Source organism: Papilio machaon, chromosome 11 (genome assembly GCF_912999745.1).
Source record: "Papilio machaon chromosome 11, ilPapMach1.1, whole genome shotgun sequence".
NCBI classification, from domain to species: Eukaryota; Metazoa; Arthropoda; class Insecta; order Lepidoptera; family Papilionidae; genus Papilio; species Papilio machaon.
In genome coordinates this window covers 7,968,047-7,980,767 of record NC_059996.1, presented here as the reverse complement: position 1 = coordinate 7,980,767, position 12,721 = coordinate 7,968,047, and the positions used below count along the sequence as shown (strand labels likewise).

The window sequence follows — 12,721 nt, the reverse complement described above, 5'->3', positions numbered from 1 at the left end:
CGTCCAGTATGTCGCACAGTTGTCTGTGGGGTCTCAAGCGCATCACACGTCGCTAATCAAAAGACAAGTTGTCACAAATCTCTTTAACTCGCTTCCGTATACAATGCATCAAAATGTCGCTTCGTGATCACATCAACACATCCGAAGTGGCCGCGCTTTTCTTCGAGCCTAATCATCCCAAGAGATTCTTCAAGTACAGTTGACCGAAACTCATCTCCGTTGAGATCTTACTACTACGATCTGGTAACGGAAAGTGATATTGAACTTTTAAACTTTTTCACTTGTTAATTTCGCTTAATAATGTTTTTGTAATTGACTCGCTATTCGCTGCAATTTATACCCTCAAAGTGTAATTAATATCAACAATAGTCTATTTAAAAAAAATCTTCGCTGAAAATTTAACAAAATGTTGGAGAAGCCGAAATATACTCGTATTCAGTCGTACGGGAGTATGACGTCATCGAGAAGTGATGACGACATGACTGTGCACAGCCAACTGTTCCCGTACCCTAAGAAGATGGTAGTAGAGAGAGAGATTCTGTACGAAGAGGAGCATCCCCCATTCCAGCCGCTGTTCGCTACAACCAGGATCTTTGGGAAGGCGAGATTTACATGTCTAATGGCGCTGTACCTCTGCTTCTACGTGTTTTATCTAATCGCAGGCGCTATAGTATTCTCTTCATTGGAATATCCCTTCGAGAACGACATCCGCGTGAGCGTGTTCCGCGCCAAACATGACTTCATGGCCCGCAACCCTACCGTCTTAGGTATGTCTTATCCGTTTGTTTGTTTTTCAGCGTTATAATCTAAATTGATATGTGTATATGCATATGGATATATTAATTTGTGATTTTTTTTATTATGTAGATTACCCAATATTTTAATATCAAAAGATTAAATATTAGCTCGATGTTAAATAGATTTACGTATATTTTACCTTTTTAAGTAAAGTAAAAAAACTCAGCGTAAATAAAGCAACAACAATTGTTACATATTCCATATTACGATATCAGTCGCGTTGAACAATATGGCGTAATAGTTACTGATATTCAATCATGAACAAATAAAACATCAATATTACATAGAATGATAACGAAATAATCTCATTGTTCTTTTAATAGATCAAGGGTAGATTGAAAAATTAGATGTCGTACATTTTTTATTATTTATTTTATGCTGTTACATGTTATATTATTTAAACATTTATTTAAAAACAAAAACGAAAAACAACAGAGTCGTATGAATCGATCTTAATTAATTTCGCTGACAATTAATTACGCGCCAAAATGTTCACAATAATCTGTGCTGCTTTATTTCATTGTTTCATTTTCGCGCCGAATAATGTGTCAGATGAAATGACGAAATTAATTTTGTATAAGCTTTAAAATGTTTTTGTTTAAATGTCGTTATTTAAAACAAATTTAATGATAATGGGCATTATTAAGAAGTATGCAAAATTAATAGTATTGCGAAAGAAATATTTCTATGGCAAATATGTTGATCGTCATTAGCCGTAAGTTTTTTAATACTTAGCCAAATTATATTTCTTTCAAACGGTTTTTTACAAACCAACGTTTTAGTTTACATAGAGATATATTTAGCTGTCGACCTTTGATATTTTGTTCGTTCTATCGGATTTTATCTTAAGTTCATTTACTTATCGTATGACTAGGGTAATGATACTGATATTGTAATTAGGACAATTTAAGTGTTATTTCAAAACATTTAATATCTAACAATCTACCAAAGATGTTTTCAAGCCTCCTTGTGTTAAGTTTCGTAAAAAGTTTTTAATCGCTTGACGGTCCTTGTCTATTTAATTTATTTTGGTGTAGAAAAAAATCACCGGTCACAACCATTAACGCCTGTCAAATATATTTAGCAAATCAGTATAATTTTGAAACTTGTTTTCAAAAATGATAAAATAGAATGTTTGAACTTTGTGGTAGTTTATCGACTTCATTTCATGTAAAGTATAAACTCTGTTGCCCCGAAAGTGAGTTATTTGAACTTTGCCAAGGCTAATTAAATGTTTTTTTTTTATATTTAAACATTAGGCGTCTAAATGAATACGTAACAAACTGTTGGATAAGGCAATGACCTTATCTTGTTGTTATTCACGAACTAGCTTTTACCCGCGACTCCGTCCGCGCGGTAGAAAAAAAAATAGAAAACGGGGTAAAAATTATCATATGTCCGTTTCCTGGTTCTAAGCTATTTGCCCACCAATTTTCAGTCAAATCGATTCAGCCGTTCTTGAGTTATAAATAGTGTAACTAACACGACTTTCTTTTATATATATAGATATAAGATTTAGGGTGTTATATTGCTTCAAATTAAAAGAGGAACCATAGAACATTGCATACGTTGTATTATTAATAATTGATTTTTTTTATGTGGACAAAGTCGAACAATAAAAAACGTCTTAAACCTAATAAAAACATCTAGCATCTTTTTCTTATCGTTCTTAGATTATTTAAGATTACTTAGCAATAGTACACATTTTTCGCATTGCACTTATACGTGAATTTCCACTGCCGAAACGTCCAAAAAATGTTCATAAGTTCATTAACGGTTGCACAATTTACTGATGTTTACGAATAGTTATAAATGTGTGTGGGTCTGATTGAGCCCTATAACGGCTTTTAGAGCAAGGTAGACAGGTTTGTTTAAAATAAAACGAGAAGGCAACAAACAAGTTTTGAAAACAAGTGAATCGGGTGGGTCTGCGCGTACGATCATTATGTAGTCGCATTTTGTATTCCGTGAGGGTCAGAGGTGTTAAAAATAGTGTCTGTTACCTATACAATATACAAATATTAATCTAATGTGAAACATAATGCCGCGTAGTTATCTATCTGTATTGTTCAATGATCAGAATCATCCTAAGAGATTCTTTAAATATAGCTGATAATCGTATATTGCATATTAATACCAATGCATTATTGCTTAGCTAACAAACACAACAAGATTTAGAATTATTTAATAATTATAATGAAATTATTGTACGATTATTCCTCATTTCTATAGTTAGTTTTTTTCTTGGTTTTTTAATAGACATTCCAAGTGGTGGTTAAATTTATTAGCTAAAATGGATAACTTAAAGTACGGTCGAGTTCAATCGTATGGAAGTATGACCACATCAACAAGCGAAGACGATATGACTGTCCACAGCAGGCTGTTTCCATATCAAAAGAAGATGGTGGTTGAACGTGAGATTCTCTATGAAGAGGAGAACCCACCGTTTCAACCGCTTTTAGTGACTTCTAGAATGTTCGGAGAAGCCAGATCGACGTGCTTGTTAGTGCCGTATATATTCTTTTACGTGCTGTTTCTGATGTTGGGTGCAGTGGTGTTTAACATGCTAGAAGATCCTATCGACAGGCAGACGAGAATTGAAGTACTTCAAGCCAAAGCGGATTTTATGGCGCGACATCCGGAAATCTTAGGTATTTTTTATTACGGCTATAAAAAAAAACTAATTTTATTTTGTTAAAGGTTAACATAATACTATTGGTAAAATGTAGTAGTACCTTTACTATCTAACTAATAATAAAATATTTGCTAAATATGACGCTTCTGAGAAGTCTGTAACGAATCCAGTTGATATAGAATATTACTTTTTCACCATCGGCAGTAATATTGCCTTAGATATTACGGGATTGAAACGAATAGGTGAGTTTGCATAGAGAGGATTTGTCCTCATTTTGTTCAATAAAGTTTCTTGCAAAATAGGAATTTCATATCGTCACTATAAAGTAAAACTTACTAAAATAGTTTAATTTCAAATAACTTTTCGTAATTTATCGATAGTCGATTTAGTGACGTCGTAGAGTATAGCAAGTTGTATTTAAAATTGCGTTCCGTTTGCGTGTTTTATTTTACTATTTAAAAGCATTATTAGCATGTCTATTTATTCTAATGTCTTTTAAAAGTGATGTGAAGAACATTCCAGTCTATAGTTATATCAATAAGCGGGCAGATCCTAACGTCTTTTATAGTCGACACAATTGGTCCCCGATGTATCCTATCGCGACGTAAGACGCCCATGTCCTCAGATCAGATTACGATAACTACATTTTATTACAAACCCATTATTATCCCTTTTGGGATAACTAAATACCCAGTTTTACACGGTTTAAGATGACCAATTGTATTCATCTTTAGGTAATTATACCAAACATCGCAAAGGTGTAAATTTGCACCTTACCACACTATTTTGTTAGTGTCAAAAAATACAATTTTCACACAACTTTCGGCTTTATAGATGCCAGTAACATCATCTGTTGCACGAGTTGGCCGACTCGACGAAAAAAAAACTAAATAAGTAGCCAATGTGTTCTTCCAGACTATGTTATACATCTGAGTCAAATTTCATCTAGATCCGTTTAGCCGTTCCGGAGATACCTTCTAACAAACCGTCTATACATCTAAACTTTAACATTTATAATAGTAATATATAAAAATAGATAGATAGATGGATAGATTGTGTGAAAGAGGATATGAGGAAGAAGGGGGTAAATTCAAATATGACGGCTGATAGAGATGTATGTATGTAGTACATACTGTGCCAACCCTCCATAGGGATAAGGGCACGTTTATTATGATGATGATGATAAAAAAGTGACTGATATTTTAATTAAAGTGTGTATTTAAGGATGATTAGTTTGAAAATTAACTAGAGATGGGTTAAATAAAATCGGTCATGAATCTTTTCGATTTTCGATGGTTGGTATACAACTTGCAATCGGAAATTTCGTATTTGTATCAAATAAAAATAGTTACTTTCTATTCCTAATTTATTCATCAAAACTACAAAATGAAATAGCTAGTTGGTTTTACACTACCTTTAATAGATTCTGTCTGTTTCCTAAAATGAACTTGTGTACACACCTTTACAGTATCCCATATTATACGTTAGCAACTGATTGAGGTTGATAACGGCCCCCTGACAACGATTCCAGTCCGTTTTCATTTCCCATTTGAGTTCCTTTAATGGAATTTCCTCGTCCTTTTCAAAGGTGTATCTAAAAGGGACGTCATGTTACTAATCTGGGTAACTTTGAAGTCGCCCAGTAGATATACCTTTATATACTTTTTTTCTATATTGAAAATGCATACGCTGTTTTATTTTTAGTTTACGTAGGTATTCTTTTAAAATATACAATTTTATATTTAGTGGGTTTAAGATTGTTTTTATTAAAAATAACAACTACTAAAATCCACTTGTCTATTTTAGAAACATGCAATTTCTTTAAGTTTTCAGATAAAGTAGTATAGTAATGTATTTTTCCGTATTTATCAGTGGCAATAAAATACAATGTTTCCAACATAAGTAATAGTGATATATTATAAGCCCCTCTTGAGATATACAGCACAATATCTGAGCGCTTGACCCCGGCGCCATCGGCACGTCGACCGGGAAATAGTTCGTTGTTCGAGTTGTACTGCATCTGCGGGCTGACAGCATACCCCGCTCAATACTACAGATTTTCTCGTAACCTTGTTTAGGCATAAATATTAGGTCCTTACATATGAAATTGGCGTTTTTCGTACTGGCCACTTTAATCACGAATTTCTCCTCTTTGGTAAGGAATTCCAAATTCAAATTTGTACAGCTATAGACTCATGTATTTGTGGTTCGATGACCGTCATTCATTTGTTTTTTTTCTTCTGTTTTTTTCTGTTCGCGTCACTCATTTTACAAAATGGAAAACTTAAAACATCGCATTATTTACGAGTACGAGTTCCGCCGTGGCACTAGTGCTGCGGAAACGACTCGAAGGGTGAATGATGTGTATGGCGGTCGTGTTGCAAAAGAAAACACAGTTCGTTTTTGGTTCCAACGTTTTCGTTCTGGAAATTTCGATCTGCAGAACAAGCCCCGTGGACGGCCTGAGACTCAAGTTGATAATGAAGGGTTGAAGGCTATTGTGGAAGCGGATCCATCGCAAACCACGTCCGAGTTAGCTGCAGGCTGCGATGTTAGTGATAAAACTGTTTTAATTCACTTGAAGCAAATTGGGAAGATTAAAAAGCTTGAAAGAAGGGTACCTCACGAATTGACTGAAGCAAACCGGCAAACGCGCGTCGACTGTTGCGTTACATTACTAAACCGGCACAATATTGAAGGTATTTTAAACCGAATCATTACCTGTGATGAAAAATGGGTTCTTTACGATAATCGGAAGCGCTCAGCGCAATGGTTGGATCCTGGCCAGCCAGTCAAATCCTGCCCCAAACGAAAATTAACCCCAAAAAAGTTACTTGTAAGCGTTTGGTGGACTAGTGCCGGTATTGTTCATTACAGTTTTCTCAAATCTGGCCAGACTATTACGGCTGATGTCTATTGTCAGCAATTGCAAACCATGATGGAAAAGCTAGCGGCTAAACAACCTAGGCTGGTCAATCGCTCCACGCCACTGCTGCTTCACGACAACGCTAGACCACACACTGCGCAACAGACGGCTACTAAATTAGAAGAGCTTCAATTGGAAAGTCTAAGACATCCTCCGTTCTCCCCGGACCTTGCTCCAACAGATTACCATTTTTTTCGAAATTTGGATAACTTCTTGCAAGGGAAAAAATTCAACTCCGATGGGGCAGTCCAAATCGCCTTCAAAGATTTTATTGATTCCCGTCCGACTGGTTTTTTTAGTAAAGGGATCAATGAACTACCTATGAGATGGCAAAAGTGCATAGAAAATAATGGTTCATACTTTGATTAATTAAATATATTATATTAAAAAATATTCCACTTTTTGTTCCTCCCATACAAAACGCCAATTTCATATGTAAGGACCTAATATTACGTACTTTTTAGCAGCAAGGCATCTCCAGTTTTGTGATCTTAGACTCGACGACATAGATGTATGAATAACGTGACCATTTTTCCATTTTAGATTAGCGCGAAAGTGTACATTACATTTTTAGAACATTTAATACCATAACCACCTATTGCATTGCATTAGATTTGGAATAGTTATAATAAATTAATTAACTACACAAGAAGAAATACGTTGTTAATGTTTTTCCATACAAATGTTTGTGTGATGTGAACTCCTACTACATATTTCTTGTCGCGCTGTGACGTAATGACAGTTCGTATTATCGGAACAAATGAGTAGCAGAGGGCAAAAGCCAGCGTGCTGTACAGCCAACACCCCCTGCACAGATTGCGAACGTGCCAATTGTGACGTTTGATTTATTGACGCATCAAAACTAATTGCCATTTTGTATAAATTATGCAACTTCAATGTTTAATTACGATAAAGTGTAATGCACAATAGTGAATTGATATAATTTACATTAACTACAACGCTTCTTAGTAAATGACGCAAGAATTTCTCTCTGTACTTTGTTTCCTCATTCAAGAGGGTTACGACCTCTCTTGTAGTTTTTTTTTTATAACGATTATTTAAAAAGCCTACCATTTTAATATAACCTTCTTCGTTGTCATTCAAACAAGTGATAACAAGAAACTAAAAAAAAGTACCTGGGCTTTATAGCAAATTTTTATGTAACTTTAGTACTTAACTGTTCTGTAGCGACTCAGAACAGGATACGGTGGAACGAGAAGTTTTAATACCTTCGTGAAATTTATAAAGTTCTTAAAAGCTCAACATCAGTTTCAGAAACAGATGTTACAAATAATTATAATTTGTGAATGAATGAGACTTGATGTTTCAGTCACTTGTATTTTTAAGATTTTAAATATCTACTTCAGTAGAATTAAATAATATTCTTGTAAACAGTAAAAAGATTAGGGCAGTTCCACGTGGATTAATCGTAAACCGACTAAACTTTATCCAACGTTGAAATTCGTTGAATATTTAAAATGTTTTATGCCCATTTGTTACATATATCATAATAAACTATATTTATCTAACATTAAAATTAATTAATTTATACAACCTAAAGATTTTTGCTCAGAAATAAATAATAAAGAAACATAAATAGCCAAAACAGAAATATTGCGCAACAATTTCTAACTAATTTTTATACCTTACCGTTCTCAAGCAAGATGGCTGATCTAATACAAGATTGCATTGTCTTTTTTTTTCAGTTTTTATTCTATTGTTTGTTTAAAAAACTGTTGACAAGTTTCAGTCGTATTTCATCAAAATATAGCTGACAACAATTTGGTCACAGTGTATATTAAAACACATAAAACTACTTTGAGCCCGCCATTGTTTGTTCCCTCTGTGTTTGCGTATTCTAGTCTCGGTTTGCAAAGGCGTGAAAATTGCTGTCTAACCTAATTTAATTCGCGCTCCGAATGCCTTCAACAATACTAAATGCCCGCCATCTTGTTTAATTTAGAACACATGTTTTAATAAGCCTTCAAAGCGGATTTGGATATTAAATATACAAAAGGAAGAATATACATATATATGTATTCTTCAGTTTTCTATCCAATTAGAGACAGAATAATGCCGTATTATGAGAAAAATGGGTAGATTGTATGGATTTAAAAGTTAAAGCGATGTGTCTTGAATTCGTCATACATACTGCTATAAGGCATTTTTAAAGTTATTATAACTTACTTCCAAAGGATATCGAAATTCGTAAAATTATGGTTGTTTTATGTTTTAAAATATTTTGTTAATAAACAATTTATCTGGAATATAATCGTCTAATCTATAGAGTGGTATTTTATTGTACAGCTTGCTATTAGCATTTGAATATGTTTGATTTTTTTTTATTGCTTTTAACCTGTCTGATTTTTTGCATAAACATTTATCGCTCGATCTGTGTGACGCATAATATTTTGAAGCTTTCCGGCTTATTTACATACTTAGATATGATTATGTCCCGTCGCCTCTGCAAACACTACTCTTTGAAAAAACAAAAAGATTTTTTGAATTGCAAGATCGTAAAATTTAATTTCAAATCTTCTCAACTCAAATGGAGATAGAATAACCATTCGTTAATCAAAATGGCGTATACAAAGTGTGCACGATTTACGTCCAATTTGCGCAGGAATAACTGGTTTAATCTTGTTTATTAGCGGTCGAGATGAAATAGCAGAGTTACTTAATTAATTTCAAAAGAGAAGATTAATAGGAATTCGTAGTTATGAGATCGATCTACATACGTCCGTATATCTAAAATATTGTAACATGAGAATTGGGTCCGAAAAATAGAAATAATAACGCCTAGAATTTTTTATACACTTCTTAGTTTGAAAATAGAAACAACTGAGTTGATTTATTCATTAACCTTGAGTATAATATTACATAAGTTCGACCATTCCACCCATTTCCATTCAACCGTTGTGGTACATTATACATCCGTCCATCCAAACTTTCGCAATTATAATATCAGTAGATTTCTATTTTACACTATTCTTGACAAGATCTACAATCTGTTGGCATCACCCTTTTTGAAAGACGAATCCACAACCGTCATTGTAAATTGGGTTCAATGCGTTGACAATTTTAATTTAAAAATAAAGCACTTAACATCGCTCGTTTGATAAGCATGTTGTCTAGACACGTTAAATGCAACCAGTAATTTACTTTATATTCTAGTTTTAAAACCGCTAAAGCTTTTTCTGTTGACTCTTGATGACCGTCTGGGTGAAAGAACTCGAGTTTGTTAACCACTACCACGAAGGCACAAGCAATGCTTAGACTGTTTTAACTAACTGAAAGTAAAGAAAAAAGTTTTTTTATAAGTATGTCAAACATATCAATAATTATCCATATGAGAAATCTAAACTTGTATATTCTTTATCCTCACGTTTTGACTATAGTGGACCTAGCACGAATGTTTGTCAATCTCCTTTGTATCATCATCGTAACTTATGTCAAAATTAGTATATTTTTGTTATATTTTACGTCCGATAGATTGAAATTTTGTCGATGTCTATTGTCACAAATATTCATACTAGGCCCACTGCATCTTAAATACTATAACTGGGAATACTTAGATTGGTATATATGCAAACGATTCCATTCCATATATCTCCACATTCACGATCGCTTGGTACTTATTTAACGATGCCCTAGAGCTTCTCATCTAGAGATAATTCAATTCGATCCTCCAGCGCCTTAATCCATTCAATTTAGCCACACATCAAGCTTATAAACCTAAGCCAATTACTTATTCTCGTACGAAGTAACAGATAACAAATCTAATTATTTTCTTTCACTAAGCCGCCGTTGTTCAGTAAGAGTAATATAAGATCATACTTCCCTTACTCTTATTAATTTCTCGTATTTATTACAATCACGAAAGTGATATTTAATGAAATATTAAGCTATCAAAACTAGGTATTATAATAAAACTAGCTGTCGCCCGCGACTCCGTCCGCGCGCAGTTAAAAAAACTTAATAGCGGTATGAAAAATAAATGTTGTCCGATTCTCAGACCTACCCAATTTGCTCACAAATTTTCATGAGAATCGGTCAAGCCGTTTCGGAGGAGTTTAACCACAAACACCGCGACACGAGAATTTTATATATTAGATTCTCGGATAACAACGAAAACTTCAAAAATAAATAATAACGCAATCATGTAAATTTTTATAGTAACATTTTATGAGTTCAAATTTAGAAATACGTTTAATATGTTTTTTCGTTTTATTTTAAGAACTAAAAACCAGCTTGTGTGAAATCATGTAATCGAAGCAGAGTGGGCGACCCTGTAAGGAGTCGAAAATCTTTAAATCTGTTTAACATAACATGTTCCATTCGAGGTCTTTACCCTAACTCGACAGTGAAATAGTTAATTAGGGCTTCAAGTACACGATCGTTCAGTTATTTATTTATTTATTTATTTATTTATTTATTTATTTATATTAAACAGGGTACAAAATACAAAGTTATATTAAAAGTGTCTATAAACCCATCGTGGGTTTGTCCAGACACTTTGGTACTACGCTATGAAATATAACTGAAGGTAAGTTTAGATTAATTTTTTAAACAGCAACTAAGTGAGATCGCTCATACCGTCATATACAGGGTGCACAACGGGTAATAATTATATAACTCTCAGGATTTAAGATAGTAGTCTTTAAGTATGTTTTTTAAATTTTTGTAGTTTATGTTATTTTTAATTTCAGAAGGTAAATTATTTATTAATGTTGGAATTATATATTCTGATGTACGCATACCATAGACATTGACATGTTCTGGAATTGACAATTTTTTATTTGTTATACTCATAGTTCTAAGTTTATGATTAATTGGATGCTGAATTTCATTCCGAAAATATTGTTCTACTAACAAGTTTCTACTGTCTGTGTAGAGGCATACAGATTATATTTAAAAAATTGTTTTTCGTCTTATGTTTCACAAATACCTTGTTTGTGCAATATTTTTTTTCGACATTACAAACAGACAAAATTGCTTATTAATTAGGTATACAGATTATTTTGCAAATAAATTGACACATGAAATACTTTAAATTTTAAATGATCACTTCCATTACATTTTTCTAAACTAAAATGTAATGTTTATTCGTACGGTTTAAGAATAATATTAATAACCTAACAACTTCTTATAATAAAATGTATTAGTGTGAGTTTCCACTACCAAAACACATACAAAAACATACACAGTTTTTTGTAAAGTAACCGTAAATTATTGTTCCAGAGGGTGATCTGGAGGCGCTGCTGGATGAAGTGATCAAAGCGAGCAACCGCGGCGTGTCGGCCTCCAAGAACGTCACCAGTGGCCCTAATTGGAGCTTCGGACAGTCGCTGTTCTTCTCATCCACCGTCGTTACAACCATTGGTCAGTTTAAGGCTGTATTGCTGTTGGGTTTTAAACGTTGATACCTACAGGTGCTAGAGATAACAAGATCTTCCGAAAATTATAATAATTGTATTTTTACTAATTTGAAAATATTTTTTTTAAATAATTCCCTGATCAGATTTAATGCGTGTAACAATTTATGTAGTTTTAAGCTTTTATCAAAAAAATAGGGTCAAAGCCCCTAAATTCCTAAGTCATAAATCATTACCGCGATTACATGGTGGTTTAAATCAGCCATGTAATGTATATGTTTCATTCAGTTCATATTGCCGTAGTTAATCTTTATAAAATATAAAATTAAATTTTCTGCTTCCCCAAGCACGGCCGTTTATCTACGTAAGCTATCGCTCCACATTCTCTGTTGCCAATTTACTGAACACGAAGTAAAAGATAAGCTTCTGTAGATAGATTATGTCACAGACATTTTAATAGTTTTATTTTAAATTTTGTCCCTATCTCCTAATCATGTTTTAAAATCAAATTTATAGTAGTATATTGACTTATATTGCATACAGAATTAAAATGCTGACCACGGCAATTTAGTTGTTACCATAGAACTTCTTTGTTTATAATTGTAAGGATGTAAGCTTTTCTCTTAAATTTAAAATAGTGTTACTGCTAAATATTACATAAAAACAGCGTTGCTAGTCGCGTTATAACTTAAGCATATATCGCTTGCAGGCTATGGTCACGTGACTCCGCTGTCAAAGCCAGGCAAGCTGTTCTGCATGGTGTACGCGCTGCTGGGCATCCCTCTGACGCTAGTGCTGCTGTCAGCGCTGGTGGAGCGGCTGCTGCTGCCCGCCACCGCGCTACTGCGAACCCTCAACGCCGCGCTTGGCCATCTCTACCGGCCTTTCACTATACGACTCGTACATCTCATGATTATCGGTAAGTCAAATCACTATTTAGACCTATAAAACTATAAACTAAACTGATTTTCAATAGAAGAAATAAAA

At 33.7% G+C, this 12,721-nt stretch overlaps 1 protein-coding gene across 3 annotated transcripts in view; it reads left to right on the top strand.

Annotated features, from left to right (window-relative positions):
- LOC106709750 (potassium channel subfamily K member 1) overlaps window positions 1-12,721 on the top strand; it is a 38,085-nt gene that overhangs the window by 24,636 nt on the left and 728 nt on the right. The window contains exons 1-3 of one of the 3 annotated variants that reach the window (XM_014501619.2): window positions 32-767; window positions 11,601-11,741; window positions 12,444-12,653. In XM_014501619.2, coding sequence (XP_014357105.2) covers window positions 407-767; window positions 11,601-11,741; window positions 12,444-12,653 — 712 coding nt within the window. In that variant the 5' untranslated portion in view covers window positions 32-406. Of the gene's footprint in view, window positions 1-31; window positions 768-2,740; window positions 3,450-11,600; window positions 11,742-12,443; window positions 12,654-12,721 lie in introns of those variants that run through there. The other 2 variants (XM_014501620.2, XM_014501621.2) reach the window with 2 other exon arrangements.